Genomic DNA, 15,346 nt, shown 5'->3' with positions numbered 1-15,346 from the left:
TATTTTTTTTTTTTTTTTTTTTTTTTTTTTTTTTTTTTTTTTTATGGATGAGATATATATCAATTGAGGAAGAAACAGAGTATTCGTACCTACAAAAAAACACTCCAACTCTAAGATTCAAGTTAATAAATTAACAACATATTCTTTTTTTTTGTAAAGCTATTTCTTTTTATAAGTATAATAGAATTATAGTTGTTGGCCAGTTACAAATAATTTACTAAAAACAGAAAATCATAACGTAATTATAAAGTTAAAATTCAATTTATAAATCCATTACAACTGAATTATTACAGACATATCACATTTTATTGTTGCCCCTCACTACGAGTACATTATCATTAATTTGTTTGAGCATATAGCTTGCATGTCATCCAATGTGATCAAAATTACGCACTATCATTCGTATTCAAATAGTTTAATTAATACTCCTATATTCATCACCTTCATAAATATCTAGGTTTACTATTTGTTTCCTCTATAATCATGATTCAACTATGGCCTTTGCATGGTGACATCGAGTTTGAAACGGGTGATAAAGCACAATAAATTTATTAAGATTCAAATTTAGATTTTCAAAATTTAACTTAGTATAGAATCAATTACTATTGTAATCAATTTCACTTACTGTAAATCAAACCTAATAAGTATTGTTTAAGCATAATTCGGAATGACAAATAGACCGAAATTCGTCCAACCAATTTGTTTAACTCACTAATAAAGACGGACCAAGTTAAAGTTTTGAGTCCACTAAAATATAAAAAAAAATCTCGCTTAATTCGCACGGGCTAATTCATAGACTTTGGTGGATTTCGACGAAATAGATTAACAAGCTTGTCACCCTTAAATGTTATTGCAATATTCTTTTCTATATATTTATTACTTAAAAAAAAATACGGATAATCAAATTTTAGTTAGTCAACCTTAATTAACTTTTTTAAGTTTAGAATTTATAATTTCGAATTTAGAGTTAAAAATTTATAATTTAAGATATAAAATTTAAGATAATTAAAATAATTTAAAAAAATAGACGGAAATATTAATTTCATAACATTACTTCTTATAAGGAAAATGTGTTTTGGATTTTATCTTTGTAAAGTTTTATTAAAATGACAACACTACTTATCCAGAGATTCGGCAACTCCCCAATATATCCTCTTATGTCACAAGACTCCAAAACCTAGTTACGTGAGATTACTCTGCCAGCTACTACTTTCATGTTCACACATGCATGACTGATATTTTATTAACCAATCATTTAGTTTCGTCTCTTGCTCGTTAAATTTTTTTATAACAATCATTGTACGTTTAATAAATACATATACAACTTAGAACAACTCATACCTCACACTTTGGTCCTCTTAAATCAGACACCCCCAACACTATATAAACCCCATGCACTGCGAATTAATTCTCATCTTCAACTCAATAAGCTCTATTAGCTATAATACATAGCACACTTAGTGAGTCAATTGAAGATTCCGAAAACCCTAGTGTTTGATATGGCTTCCAACAGAGCTAGTTCCTCCATTGCTCTTTTCCTCATAATCAATGTTCTCTTCTTTGCACTTGTCTCCGGATGCGGAAACAAGTGCAATAATAGACCTAGTCCTAACCCAAACCCTAACCCTTCAGGTGGTGGAGCATGTCCACGTGACGCGCTCAAACTTGGCGTGTGCGCCAACGTTCTCAACGGCTTGTTGAATGTAACTTTGGGGCAGCCACCGGTGACTCCTTGCTGCTCCCTCCTCAACGGCCTCGTCGATCTTGAAGCCGCCGTTTGCCTCTGCACCGCCCTTAAGGCAAATGTTTTGGGCATCAATCTCAACCTTCCCATCTCCCTCAGCTTGCTCCTCAATGTTTGCTCAAAGAAAGTGCCACATGGATTCCAATGTAACTAAGCGCTTTGGGGGTGCACGATAAATAATGCATTATATATGTTGTTGATTCATGCATGTATGCATGCTATAGTTGTGGTTTCCTATTAGTGTTTGTTTTTCTTTTCTATTACTTATTGGTGTGGGATTGGTTGTTGTATGTACGTGCATGGTTGATTAACGACTCGTTGTCAACCTTTAATTTTCAGTTTATTGTATGTTGCAACGCGTTGTATTTTTACCGTGTATTTGAGATAGTTTATGTTCTTTATTTCATTGAGAAATAATATATTGTAATAATCACCCAGTTAATTATTTATTTTGTTCTCTCTCTCTCTCTCTCATGAGACCAGCAGCTTCTCTGACAAAGAGAAAAATTAAATATGTAACAAAGGAAAAACAAATAAACATGCAAATCCTGAATGAAACACCCGTGAGTAATGTGGTATATAGTCCACCGAGTCCATGCATATCTCCGGAGAGAAAAAAAAAAACTAGGTATGCATTGTAAATGTTGCAAGGGTGAGAAGAGTACAAAGTTAGTTTCACATCAAAGTAAGTAAAGAAGAGTGAGAAGTTTATAAGATGAGAAATCTATTAACTTATTACATTAAGGTTTTGAGGTGGATGTGATGTCTTCTCATCTCACTACCACATTTTTTATCTATTGCAACATATTTTCAAGACAACATTTTAAAAGAGTTGTCTAAAATAAAAATAGACAACACTTTATACTAATTGCTAATAAATAGAGTTATTACAACATATTTTTAATCAACATATTATAAGTGATGTCTTAAATAAATTAAAAGACACTTAACAAGTGTTGCTCTATCAAATATATAAGACAATTATTATAAAGTCAATATGTTACATTTTATAAGTGTTGTCTTTAAATTTATTTTAAATTTCGTCTCCTAAGTGTTGCCTAAAATTTTTAATACCTTTCTCAAAAATAAATCTTATAATTGGTACATTATTTAGCTTTGCTTCCCAGTTTCCAGTTTTCCACCGATTTTGAAATAAAACGAATCCAACTTATCAGGAAATAATAGAAGTATTTCTCAAACGAGAACGAGCAAGGAAAGGGACTAGGTCTAGGGTTCTACATTGTGTTGAAAAAAGTGAGCACGGCGATGGGGAGGGACACGGAGAATGACGAAGAGAACGAGAGAAAGGGAGATCCGCCATCGAAGGAGGAAGAAGAGAAAGATGGAGAAGGCGACAATGGAGAGAGAAGTCGCCACCGCTGCTTCCTGCACCTCTAGAGCTATCTCTGCCTTGCGCTGCTGTTGCCGTTTCTATCTTGCGCTGCCGGATCCGCCACTTCTGTAATCCCTCTTCTCTGCCTTGCGCAGCCTGAGCCGTCTCTGGTTGTCGTCGCTGCTCGATGGTCGTCGTCGGCTCGTCAATGCCTCACGTCTTCGCTGCTCTGCCTGAGCCGTCTCTGCTGTAATCCTCACTGCTCGCTGCAATCATGTCTCAGGTTAGGGTTTTTTCTCCTCCGTAATCTTAGGAAGCTAATTCTATTCTCAGATTGGGGAAATTGAGGAATGTGTTTATTGTCTAATCATGTCTCAGGTTAGGGTTGCTCTTATGATACTGATGGCTTACCTTTCATACCTGCTTGTTGAGGTGAGAATCTCCTTTTAATTTTAATGGAGGTATTTTTCCATGTCTATTCATTATTGATGCAATTAATTCTAATACTAATAATTTTATTTTCAAGAGTCACAACCAAGTACGTCAAAAATTTCAACATGTTTGATTTATTATGAGATTGCTGATCTGAATTAACCTATTGCGGGCATGTTTTTGCAACATTGTCATTCATTGTTGAGATATTTATATTCCTTTATGTTGGGATGGATGCACTGGACATAGAGAAGTGGCGATTCATAAGCCAAAGGTAATACTAACATTTCTAGATTAATAAACTTTGTAAAACATGAAAATTTTAATTAACATTTTTGGTCTCTTGATTCATTAGTCCTGGAAAATCAGTTGGGATCAGTTCAGTGCTTCTAGGACTTATCCTATTTGGAAGAGCAGCATTTGTTTTCCCTCTCTCATTCTTATCCAATTTGCTCCAGAAATCCCCACATGTGAAAATTGACATGAAGCAACAAGTATGTGTTTTCTTTTCCTGTTTCAATTTCTTTTCAGAGCCTTCCTTGGTACATGACTCTTATCTCCTATGATCTTGTTTCACAGGTCACAATCTGGTGGTCTGGTCTCATGCGAGGTGCTGTTTCTATAGTACTTGCTTACAACCAGATGAAGTAATCAAACTTCATGGCTAGCTTTCAATACTAACTAAATCTGTATCTGGTTTAGCAATAAACTGAATCTTTGACATGCAGTTTACAAGGCTAGGCCACACTACGTTGCGTGAGAATGCCATCATGATCACTAGTACCATTTCTGTTGTTTTCTTCAGCACAATGGTTAGACACTAATCTTTTCTTGACCAACTTGGTTTGTAAGTAATAAAACAAGTGTTTGATTGAAAATATTGAACTAAAAGTCAACACTAAAAGGAAAAGGGGGACTTTGGTGGATTTGAAAAACAATAGTGTCAATGCATCATTTTCTCATACATGTGATGTGATCCCAGCATGTAATAATGTTTATCTTATTTTTCTTCTTGTTTTGGTTATTACAATTACTGGTTTCATGTCTGTAGTATTGGATTTTGTATCACCTTCTGAGAAACCTAAGCATAATTCTCCACGTTATGGGAGGTTACTGTAGAACAACAATATCTCAGGTCAAATTCTGCCAGAGTTTGGAACCCTTCCAAAGCTTCAGACATTGGATCTTTCCAATAATTGATTCTCTGGGGTGATTCCTTCCACTCTCGGCCAATTAGATAGACTCCAATACCTGTGAGTAGTTTCTTATTTTGTTTTTCCTTTTATTATCATTTTAAGGAGTAAATTGATTTATTAATTTTGGTACTACTTGTGAGTAGTTAATGCAAATAAGTAAAAATTAAACAAAGGTAATTAGATGAAAATGATATGATGATAAAGGTAATATAGTATATCTTTTTTTGTTGCTTTTATAATCTCACGCCCACCCCAGCCCAGGCCAGGTCAGACCAGCGAGCTCCATGAATGAATGAATGAATTGAAGGAAAGAAGGGTTCAAAGTTTGGGGCTGGGATATAGAAAGTTTGGTGTCTCTCTATACAGTTATGGGAATGAATTGAAGGAAAGAAGGGTTCAAAGTTTGGGGCTGGGATATAGAAAGCTTGGTGTCTCTCTATACAGTTATGGAAAGGACTCTGATGTTATTTTCTGGTCTCTTTCTCAGGTATCCAAGTGATGCAGATAAGCATCTCTTGGCGTGGCAGACTGGCCTCTCCAGAAATCAGGTTCCCCTTCCCTCCCCCCTTCCTCCTCTTTATTAACTTTCATTTATTGCTTTGCTTTCATTCATATTCACAAATTACAAATACAAAATCCTCATCTTATATTTATATCTTGCATCAAACATCCACTAATCATTACCAGTTATATATAAATCTCTTACAATAATCATGACAAATTATGGCAGTTTAGCTAGCTATTCTCTTTAGTCTTTAATAGTTGTTAGTCTTGATATTTAATATGCTAATGTGGTGGAACGATATCTTAGATCATTGATTAAGTCTGAAGTTATTAGTTTGGGGGTCAGAATATTGTACTTGCTTCGATCCTCTCTGCTCGCGATTCGAGCTTCGAGTCTCTCCGCTCGGGTTCGAGCTTTGAGCCTCTTCGCTCGCGTTCGAGCTTCGATCCCCTCTGCTCGCGTTCGTTCATCACCACCGGTTACTATTTCACAGGTACCTATGATTCTGCCTATTCTTTTTTCTTTTCCATTTTCGTGCCTTGAATCCTAATTTTAATAATATTGTTGTTGCTATTGTAGCATTTTTGGTAATAATGTTGATGTTTCAAGCTTCTCTAGTTTCTGCTCGCCATTCATCTCTTACCAAAAGAAGAGTGGCAGGAGTTGATTCAGGTTCCTCTCTTATTTAATCTTATGAGATGTTAAGATATATTCAGCTAGATCTAAATTTGCAAATTAATTTAATTGGTTTGTCACATTTCTCTGGAGTTGTTAAGATATAAATAAATATATTTATAATTTTTTATTATTAGAAAAAGTTATTGTGAAATTTGATATATTTCATTTCTACTTTTGATTGTTTGGTGAACAGATCTCAACAATTAATATGTTCGCCATTGCGTCAAAGTTAGTTTTCTATCTTCAGTGTTTTAATCTTACATAAAAGTAATTAACCTGTGGCATTAAAATTACAAAAAGATTATTGTAGATATAAATAAATATATTCAGTTGTTCTGATTTGGTATGCCAGTTCAATTTCTTAGCGTAGCTATGTTGCTTGCTTGTTTCTACTTTTGAAAATTTTGTTCTTAGACAAATCATGATGGCCTTCACTAGACTTTTGCAGAAACTATTTTTGTGTGTCATTATCTCATTGCTATAGCACTTTAATTTGTCTCCATCTCTATGATCTCTCTTTACACAATCCAAGCACTTTCCATAGGACAAGATGAAGACTTACTAAAAATGTCTCCTAAGCCTTACTTCTATCCATTTGATGAACCTGAAGATAAAGTTTGAGAAGATAACAGTTCAAGGCTATCCTCTAATATGTCCTCAGTTAGTGGTTCCAAAGAATAGAACTGTTCTGTTTGGACTCTGATCTAATATAAATTTGCAAGATCTGCATCTAGCTTTTTTCCTTGGCTATCATATATATGTGTATTTTTGAGGTATATGATAGAATCAATTGATTTGATTAATATATGCTATTGATTTGATTAATATATGCTGAATATGATAGAATCAATTGTTCAAGAGCTTTGTGTTTGTCATAGATTCTGCTAACAAAAACACTCATTCTACTTATTAGAGATCAAGTACAAAATTCAATATTAAGATTCCCAGTTTCTTTCAATAAATGTATTTTCCTTTGGATTCAATCAATGCTACTAGATTAGGAGTTCCTCTTGTTTTTTTGCTAGCTAGGCTACCAGCGAAGTTAGTAGAAGTGGTAGTTTACAAAGAAGAAATTACAATTTTTGTTGTTGGATTAAAGTGATTCAAGTATCTATTTCAAAGTTTCATGCAATTTCGATAACAAATTTCGGAGAACTTCTAAAACCACTTTTTAATGAGGTAGCAAGAAAAGTTGCCGGATTTGGTCCTGAATGATAAGAAATCATGTATTTATAAGAATTAAGATGGTGACTTGCTAATTTTGCTTTAACAAATATTCTATTAGAAAAACTACAAAAAATACTGCTCATGAATATATATATATATATATTTGTTAGGGGAATGTACAATTTAATATTCATGTATAAGAAACATCTCCAGAGGTGAGGTCCTATTACCTTTCACTCTTGTTGTTTAGAAGGAGTTTTTTAAACCTATTTATTGCTTTTATATCTATAGTAATTAATATCATAAAGAAATTTTTATTATAATTTTTCAGTTTTAATGGTAAGTTGCTTATTTTTTATTTTGTATTATTTGCAGATTTAGCATATGGGACAAGTCAAGCATGGATATAAAATAGGCAAGTAGATTGACATTTTTTTGATAAATATTAATTACTATTTTGTTATAACAATTATTGTTAGACAATAATTTTATTATTTTGTTGAGAATTATTGATAAACATGTATTTGAAATACTAATTGAACTTTTTAATATCTATTTTAATTAGAATTTTATTATTAGTTATCTTGTCTCTTTTATAATTTTTTTCTATTGTGCACAAATTTATTTATTAATTAAAATAATTACACATGTATGAACAAAAAATTTTATTGTAAATTTTATTTTTTGTATTTTTATTACAAAATTAATTTTTATTTTTATAAAAAAGGCAACCCTTTTATTAGTTGCATATTTTGAATATTAGACAACACTTGTATGGTTGCATATCCAAAAGAAAAAGCAATACTTGTATAGGTTGTATATCCAAAAGAAAAGGCAACACTTGTATAGGTTGCATATCCAAAAGAAAAGGCAATACTTTAAAGGGTTGCATATTCAAAACTAATAGGCAACATTTCAAAGGATTGCAAATTCCAACTTATAAGCAACACGTAAAAGAGTTGTATTTTATTGCAAATAGGCAACACTTTTTAGTAGTGACCAAAATACGAGAGAAGAGACAACACTGCAAAAGTGTTGTCTCAAACACACCTTTGAAGTGTTGTTGTTTTTCAACCAAAGGCAACACTTACCAAGTGTTGCTCTCAAAAGCGTTGCTTTTGAAACAAAAAAGTGTTGCCTTGATCTAAGGCAATGGCTGCATATGCAACGCCGCCTAAAATCGTTGCCTTAGGTCCAAAAGTGTTGCCATAGATCAAAAGCAACCTTTTGTCAGCCTTTAGGCAACACTTTTTAAATGTTGCTTCAACCTAAAAATGTTGTAGTGTCTTATCTTATCTCACTTAATTTTTTCTCGATTACTCGTAGTGGAGGAGCTAGAAAGAGGGGCATCACAAGTTACTTCCACATAAAAAAAACAAAGAAAAATGAGAATTTTATAAGATAAAAAATCCATTAAGCTAGAACTCCCATTTGATTCTTTAATATGTTTATTTTGCTCTTTTTTCAAGTAGTTTTGTTGAATAATTGAAAATTTTTTATTGTCTAAGTTATTTTATTTTTATTTTCATAAAAGAAATTCTCCTTCTCTAAAGTAATAAAATTACAGTAAGAACATTGATTTTAAATATATTGGGATGTCACTACTATATTTTAGACTTTCAGTAACATTTGTTAAAATATTAGTATTGTAGATAAAATTATATTTAAGATAACATTTACAATGAAATGTTATTAAATATAGTTAATTTTTTTAAAAAGTTTAAAGAAATGTTACCTATTCTTATTCCTAAACACAAAGGGGTTCATAGTTTCCCAAAAACCCTCTCACGAACCATTGCATGTTTTCAGTTTTCTCGCTCAGTGCTTTCAATCGGTGCTCACAATCATTATTTCCTTTGAAATCAAGAATAAAAAAAATCATTCTCCAAAACAATCTCTTCCTCTCTCTCTTTCTCTATCTCTAGATCGTGATTTGTTCTCCTTGGAATCTTTCTCAATCTCAATCTAATTCAAGGGTTTGATTATTCTCAATTCTGATTATTTCATTTTCGTTTCATGCTTGTTCTGAATTTTTTTTTTAAATTTGTTCCCAAAAATTACGTGCAGAAGAAGAGTTGCATTATTCGAATCTGATCGTAGTGTGCGTGAGTGATTGAATCGGAATTGCGATGAGAAGGGAAAAATTCAAGAGCAAACCCACCGGTCGCCACCAGTTCTCCACGCCGGAAGATCTCCGTAAGCATTGCATGCTCTCACTCTCACTTTCACTCTCAGTGCTATGAATCTCTCAGTCTTGCTCTGTCTCCATCTCAATCTCTGAATACTTTGAATCTTTGGATTTCATTCTGCCTCCTCAGTTGCTTTCTACTTGTAAGTTAAATTTTCGTTGTCTTCTTTCTTGTTCTCTTCAATTTGGGAGTTTAGGTCCTTTAGATCATGTTTTTTTTAATTAATGCTGATTTTATATTAAATCCTTCAAGTCTTGTAAACCATGCATACTTGAGATTAATGATTATGAATGTTAGGTCTTCTCTCCTAGAATTGAGCTATTTTGGCCAATAAAATAATCAGAGGTGGTTGCTCTTCCACACCTGAGGCTGAGGTTGAAGAATCTACCGTCAAGACTTCCAATCTTTTTATCCTCTGGCAGGTAATTCCATTATTTCTTTCTCTCTCGTTTTTCTTTTTCAATTATTTTAAATTAATTCAATTTCTGTGTGATTTGTTTTAATGAATAAGCAAACTGGAATCGCTTCTCTTTGTGTGACTTGAATCTATCACGCTAAAGGTTATTATTATTATTATTATTATTATTATTATTATTATTATTATTATTATTATTATTATTATTAATTTGTTTTTTCTTTTTTTCTGCTTGCTGATTAATACCAAAGGCACGTGCAGGTATGCAAGAAGTACATTTTCTTCCTTTCAATCCAACTGATAAGAGGACTGCATTGACCTATATTGATCAAGATGGTAAAATGTATAGAGTAAGCAAAGGTGCACTAAACAGGTAATTTACCATCATTTATATACTTTTATAGTTAACTGTTAATATTTTGTCTTTTTTATTCTCATTGAGTTGTAACATGATGGCTAGATCCTACACCTTGCCCACAACAAATCAGACATCGAACACAGAGTTCATGCAGTGATTGATAAGTTTGCAGAACGCGGTCTGCGATCTCTTGCTGTAGCATACCAGGTAATTGATGAATTCGTCACATTGTCATTTGCTATATTTGCTTGCTTATATTTTAAGATAGTAGAAATGGTATGATTATGTTAACTTCTCCATTTCATAAAGGAAGTTCCCGATGGAAGGAAAGAAAGTGCTGCAGGCCCATGGCAGTTTATTGGCCTTATGCCCCTCTTTGACCCACCTAGACATGATAGTGCCGAAACAATACGGAGGGCACTAAATCTCAGAGTAAATGTCAAAATGATTATAGGTCCATAGTCAACACCTTTGACTTGGTTGTGTTATTGTACAGAATCATTGTAATTAAGTTTGCAAAGATTGGGAATTGGCTGTTGTATTGATTATCATGACAGTTAAGAATTTGGGCAACACAAAGTATCCTTTAGAAATGAATATAATCATTTATATATCTTTCCTTTTTTTGTTATCAGGTGATCAACTAGTTATAAGAAAGGAAACAGGATGACGCTTGGGAATGGGTACCAATATCTACCCTTCATCTGGTTTACTTGAACAGGACAAGGATGAATCCATTGCTGCCTTGCCTATTGATGAACTAATCGAAAAAGCAGATGGATTTGCTGGTGTATTTCCTAGTATGTCTCGATATTATCCCGGGGACTTCACGTGTACTCGAATAAGTATTAATATGATTGTTGTTTTATATTTTTGGTCAGAACACAAGTATAAGATTGTGAAGCGTTTGCAAGTGAGGAAACATATCTGTGGAATATCTAGTGATGGAGTGAATGATGCACCTGCTCTAAAGAAGGCAGACATTGGTATAGCTGTCGCCGATGCCACGGATGCTGCTCGTAGTGCATCTGATATTGTTTTAACAGAACCTGGTCTTAGTGTTATCATAAGTGCTTGCTAGTTTTCTTGTTTAAGGTGATTTACCTTGCCTAGTAACGTTTTTTTTCGCACTCGTGAATATGTGGAGGAAATATCCAACTCCGCTCGACCCTCTCATTCGTTCCAATAAGCCAAAGGATAAAAGGTAAATTTAACTAACTACCACTCTCACCCTCACTCTGGCTCATTCCTCTACATTACATTGTTTATTTCTAGTTCTGATATGATGCGAATGCTTCTTTAGTTGGATTTGGATATTTTAATATGAAAACTGCAATAGCAATTTTGAGCTCCTCTATCTGCATTATCATGTAACTCAGTTTAGCAGAATATCTACAGGTTCCCGTTTGACTCTAGCCTTGTTCAACCAAAAGATTCAAGAGGCAACCGTGATGCTTCTGCACTTCTTGATGAGGTTAGTTGCTTCTTGTACCGCACCTTTGGTATGCATTTCCCATAAAAGAGGATTTGTATGTTTCGAATTGAGGTATCTTCTCTGTCTACAGGTTGATATGCTCCACGAAGAGAATGAAAGCATACTTGACAAGGTATTTTAATATTATTTCTTTATCCCTCTTGATGCTTATAGTACTAACCTTGGTTGAAACCGATACACATAGCTCAGAGTTGAGGAAGAGAGATACAAAGAAGTAGAGGCCAGAGTTAGGGAGCTTGAGAAACAATTACTTGCTTTATTTCTTTCTTGGTATATGATTGAGGTTTACTAAATGATTGTCTACTTGTTCTCTGTTGACATTCTTAAATAGTTCACCTTTAAATATAAATGACAAAAAGCTAAGGAGGAATGTTAGGAAAAAGGCATGAAATAAAGACTTCTTATTCTTCATTTCATACTAATTTGACAGCATTATAGGATAAATATGTTCTCGTGTTATTTCTTCTTTAGTAATAATTTTTACTTTTCTGTTTCATGAACCCTTGGTTTTTCCAGATATAATTATAATCAGTTTTAAGCAGGTGATGAAGCCCCAGATAAGAGGAGCAAACTTGTTCCAGACTTGAATGATCTTACTAGAGAAGGAAATATCGAGAGTATGCTTTCAGTTAAAATGGGACTGAAGGAGCTTGCATCTTTAAAGGTTTCTTTGAATGCATTGATTTTCTTGTTTTCCTAAAATTCCTCTAGTGCATATTTTCATAATTAAACCATTTAAAATTTTCATGTTTTTGTTTATAAGGCATTGTATTTGCTGCTATGAATTCCCAATTAATAGTTGTCATGCATAACCTGTCAAATCATTTTTTCTTTTTCATTTTGGTTGCTTACTTTAGGTTGAGGATACTATTGTATAAGTATTAGCCCAACAAATTTGATTTTTAAACTGTTCAGGTAGTTCTTATTTCTTAGATTAGAACATTAGAAATCATCTTCAGCTAGTGGAAAATAGTTTAATTTTTGCTGCATATTACATTAATGATTTTCAAGTGGTAGGTAAGCTCATCCTTTTTCCCTTTGTCTCGAGTTCGAGCCCTTGGATGTATATAAAACTGTATTGAGAAAAGCAGTTATAGTTCCTCCAGTCATGTTAGTATACCAGCGGCAAAGACTCATGGTTTTCATTCTTACCTTAATTGTGCTTATTAATGGAGTGTAAATAGAGAATATAAAAGAGGTTATAATTTCAATTCAGGATTTTTATTTTTGGGGTAGAATCAGGTCATCTTTTGCTATTAATATTGTGAAAGCAAGTTTTTATTGACATGCATAAAGATTGAAATAATAGATGTTGTGGAATGGATGGAGTATTGGAGTATGGTTCTATATGGAAGGAATGCACAAAATTTTGTATGTTATATGTCAAAAGTTTTCCCCTTATCACAGTACATGTGAAAGTGGAGCGTATGTATAGGTGACTCCATGTTGTTTTTGGCTTAATATGTTCAATTGCATAAGAAGGCAGTGATGAATTTTTTGCAGATTCCTGATCTCTGCATGCTGCAGGAAGTTGGGAAGACTGAGTTAGTGCTTCAGATTGCCAATAACTCATGTTTTATATTCCTGATGTGCAGAAAACGATCTGACACAAAACTCACCGGCAAGTGTACCAGGTCGCATCAAGTAATAAAACTCACGGGAGTGAGGTCGATCCCACAAGGATTGAAGGATTGAGCAACTTTAGTTTAGCGGTTGAATTAGTCAAGCAACAAGTGTTGATTGTGTGAAATTGTGTCGACAGGAATTAAATTGCATAGAATGTAAAGGGGAGTGGGTGATTTGCAGGAAATTAAAGGGAACAAAAAGAAAAAGAGCTGAATCTTAAAGAACAAGAAATTAAATGGCAGAAACTTAGAACGCAAGAAATGTAAATTGCTTGAATTATAAAGGGAATTGGGAAGTGGATTTGCAGAAATTAAACAGGGAAAAGTAAAATTCAACAAAAAGAAATGTAAAAGATGGATTCAATTAAACTGGATCTCAAATGAAAATGAAAATAAACTTGGTGTAGCAACGAAACAAGGAAATTGAAATTGAAAAACGTAGATCTCAGGACCCAAGAGACTAGATAACCAAGTCTAGATCTCAATGCCTTCCTAGATCCAAATTGAGAATTCGACTGCAAGAAAAGTAAAGATCAAGCAGTAGAAGAAAGGAATGCAAATATAAATTTCTTAGAAAGTGCAGTAAATGAAACAGAGGGATCTTAGGGTGAGATTGAAACAGAATTCCTTCAATTCTCTAACACCCAAGATTCAGACAAAAAGTAAATGAAATTGAAAATAAGAAAACTAAGAGGAAGAGAATTCAATTCTCCTTCCCCGAGACTCAGAGACTCAAAACAACTCAAAACCAAAAGCTCTCCAAAAACTACTCAGCAAAACTAAAAGAAAAGCTCTCCTAAAACTTCAAATCATAAGCTATTTATACACTTTCTTCAAATGATCATTAAGTCTTGAATTGGGTCTTTAGTCTTGATGAAATTGGGTTGATAGTAGCCTCCGTTGATTGCTCTTGGTGTTGGAAAGAAATCCATTTGTGAACCGGGCCATGAACCATTTACGTTTGAATCAACGTTTGAGGCAAACGTTGACTCAAACGTCCCTTGTGTGACATTATGCAGCTCGGCCAAGTTGCTGTCTTCCACGTTTGAGGTCAAACGTGAGCTCAAACGTGGTTCCCCCATGCTACTCCTTTGGCCAACGTTTGGCCCAACGTTTGAGGCAAACGTTGGCGCAAACGTGGCTCAATTAACTCGTCAATCAGGGACTCTTCTTTATGCTAAATTGGCGCCAACGTTTGACCTCACGTTTGAGGCAAATATTGGCGAAAATGTTGGTTTGCTCCAGGGGTGCTGATGAGCGGATAATTTATACGCTTTTTGACATTGTTTTTAGTATGTTTTTAGTAGGATCTAGTTACTTTTAGGGATGTTTTCCTTAGTTTTTATGTTAAATTCACATTTCTGGACTTTACTATGAGTTTGTGTGTTTTTCTGTGATGTCAGGTATTTTCTGGTTGAAATTGAGGGACTTGAGCAGAAATCAGATTCAGAGGTTGAAAAAGGACTGCTGATGCTGTTGGATTCTGACCTCCCTGCACTCAAAGTGGATTTTCTGGAGCTACAGAACTCGAAATGGCGCGCTTCCAATTGCGTTGGAAAGTAGACATCCAGGGCTTTCCAGAAATATATAATAGTCCATACTTTGGCCAAGAATTGACGATGTAAACTGGCGTTCAACACCAGCCTTCTGCCCAAATCTGGCGTCCAGCGCCAGAAAAGGATCCAAAACCAGAGTTGAACGCCCAAACTGGCACAGAAACTGGCGTTCAACTCCACAAATGGTTTCTGCACGTGCAACACTCAGGCTCAGCCCAAACACACACCAAGTGGGCCCCGGAAGTGGATTTATGCATCAATTACTTACTCATGTAAACCCTAGTAGCTAGTTTATTATAAATAGGACCTTTTACTGTTGTATTAGGTATCTTTTGATCATCTTAGGATCTTTTGATCATCTTTGGATGCCTGGTTCTTAGATCAGAGGGGCTGGCCTCTCGGCCATGCCTGGACCTTTCACTTATGTATTTTTAACGGTAGAGTTTCTACACTCCATAGATTAAGGTGTGGAGCTCTGCTGTTCCTCAAAGATTAATGCAAAGTACTACTGTTTTCTATTCAATTCTTCTTATTTCGCTTCTAAGATATCCATTCGCACCCAAGAACGTGATGAAGGTGATGATTATATGTGACGCTCATCATCCTTCTCCCTTATGAACGCGTGCCTGACAAACACTTCTGTTCTACATGAA

At 34.2% G+C, this 15,346-nt stretch overlaps 3 protein-coding genes and 2 long non-coding RNA genes across 5 annotated transcripts; all 5 read left to right on the top strand.

The window, feature by feature from the left end:
* LOC107630183 (14 kDa proline-rich protein DC2.15) lies at positions 1,344 to 2,202 on the top strand. Its single transcript, XM_016333259.2, has one exon. The coding sequence runs from the start codon at positions 1,500 to 1,502 to the stop codon at positions 1,896 to 1,898; it is 399 nt and encodes a 132-aa protein (XP_016188745.1). The 5' UTR covers positions 1,344 to 1,499; the 3' UTR covers positions 1,899 to 2,202.
* On the top strand, positions 3,687 to 5,427 carry LOC107606742 (sodium/hydrogen exchanger 3-like). Its single transcript, XM_021117979.1, has 4 exons — positions 3,687 to 3,783; positions 3,865 to 4,003; positions 4,089 to 4,180; positions 5,336 to 5,427. The coding sequence occupies exons 1-3, from the start codon at positions 3,740 to 3,742 to the stop codon at positions 4,158 to 4,160; spliced, it is 255 nt and encodes an 84-aa protein (XP_020973638.1). The 5' UTR covers positions 3,687 to 3,739; the 3' UTR covers positions 4,161 to 4,180; positions 5,336 to 5,427.
* On the top strand, positions 8,808 to 9,752 carry LOC110269918. The gene is made up of 3 exons (XR_002358765.1): positions 8,808 to 9,031; positions 9,123 to 9,386; positions 9,542 to 9,752. It is a non-coding gene; the product is annotated as an uncharacterized LOC110269918 (long non-coding RNA).
* On the top strand, positions 9,911 to 10,465 carry LOC107606751. The gene is made up of 3 exons (XR_002358759.1): positions 9,911 to 10,032; positions 10,120 to 10,224; positions 10,327 to 10,465. It is a non-coding gene; the product is annotated as an uncharacterized LOC107606751 (long non-coding RNA).
* LOC110262387 (plasma membrane ATPase 2-like) lies at positions 10,679 to 11,098 on the top strand. Its single transcript, XM_021117899.1, has 2 exons — positions 10,679 to 10,817; positions 10,899 to 11,098. Exons 1-2 carry the CDS (start codon positions 10,697 to 10,699, stop codon positions 11,096 to 11,098), a joined length of 321 nt encoding a protein of 106 aa, XP_020973558.1. The 5' UTR covers positions 10,679 to 10,696.

Source organism: Arachis ipaensis, chromosome B01, assembly GCF_000816755.2.
Source record: "Arachis ipaensis cultivar K30076 chromosome B01, Araip1.1, whole genome shotgun sequence".
NCBI lineage: Eukaryota > Viridiplantae > Streptophyta > Magnoliopsida > Fabales > Fabaceae > Arachis > Arachis ipaensis.
This window is presented reverse-complemented; position numbering and strand designations above follow the sequence as displayed.

What these genes read in the sequence shown, in the direction of transcription:
- LOC107630183 (XM_016333259.2), top strand. Translation starts at nt 1,500, where the DNA reads ATGGCTTCCAACAGAGCTAGTTCCTCCATTGCTCTTTTCCTCATAATC.
- LOC107606742 (XM_021117979.1), top strand. Translation starts at nt 3,740, where the DNA reads ATGGATGCACTGGACATAGAGAAGTGGCGATTCATAAGCCAAAG. An exon ending in TGGCGATTCATAAGCCAAAG is followed by an intron (nt 3,784 to 3,864) that starts GTAATACTAACA and finishes TTGATTCATTAG; the next exon opens with TCCTGGAAAATCAGTTGGGA. An exon ending in AAATTGACATGAAGCAACAA is followed by an intron (nt 4,004 to 4,088) that starts GTATGTGTTTTC and finishes CTTGTTTCACAG; the next exon opens with GTCACAATCTGGTGGTCTGG.
- LOC110262387 (XM_021117899.1), top strand. Translation starts at nt 10,697, where the DNA reads ATGGGTACCAATATCTACCCTTCATCTGGTTTACTTGAACAGGACAAG. An exon ending in ATTTGCTGGTGTATTTCCTA is followed by an intron (nt 10,818 to 10,898) that starts GTATGTCTCGAT and finishes ATTTTTGGTCAG; the next exon opens with AACACAAGTATAAGATTGTG.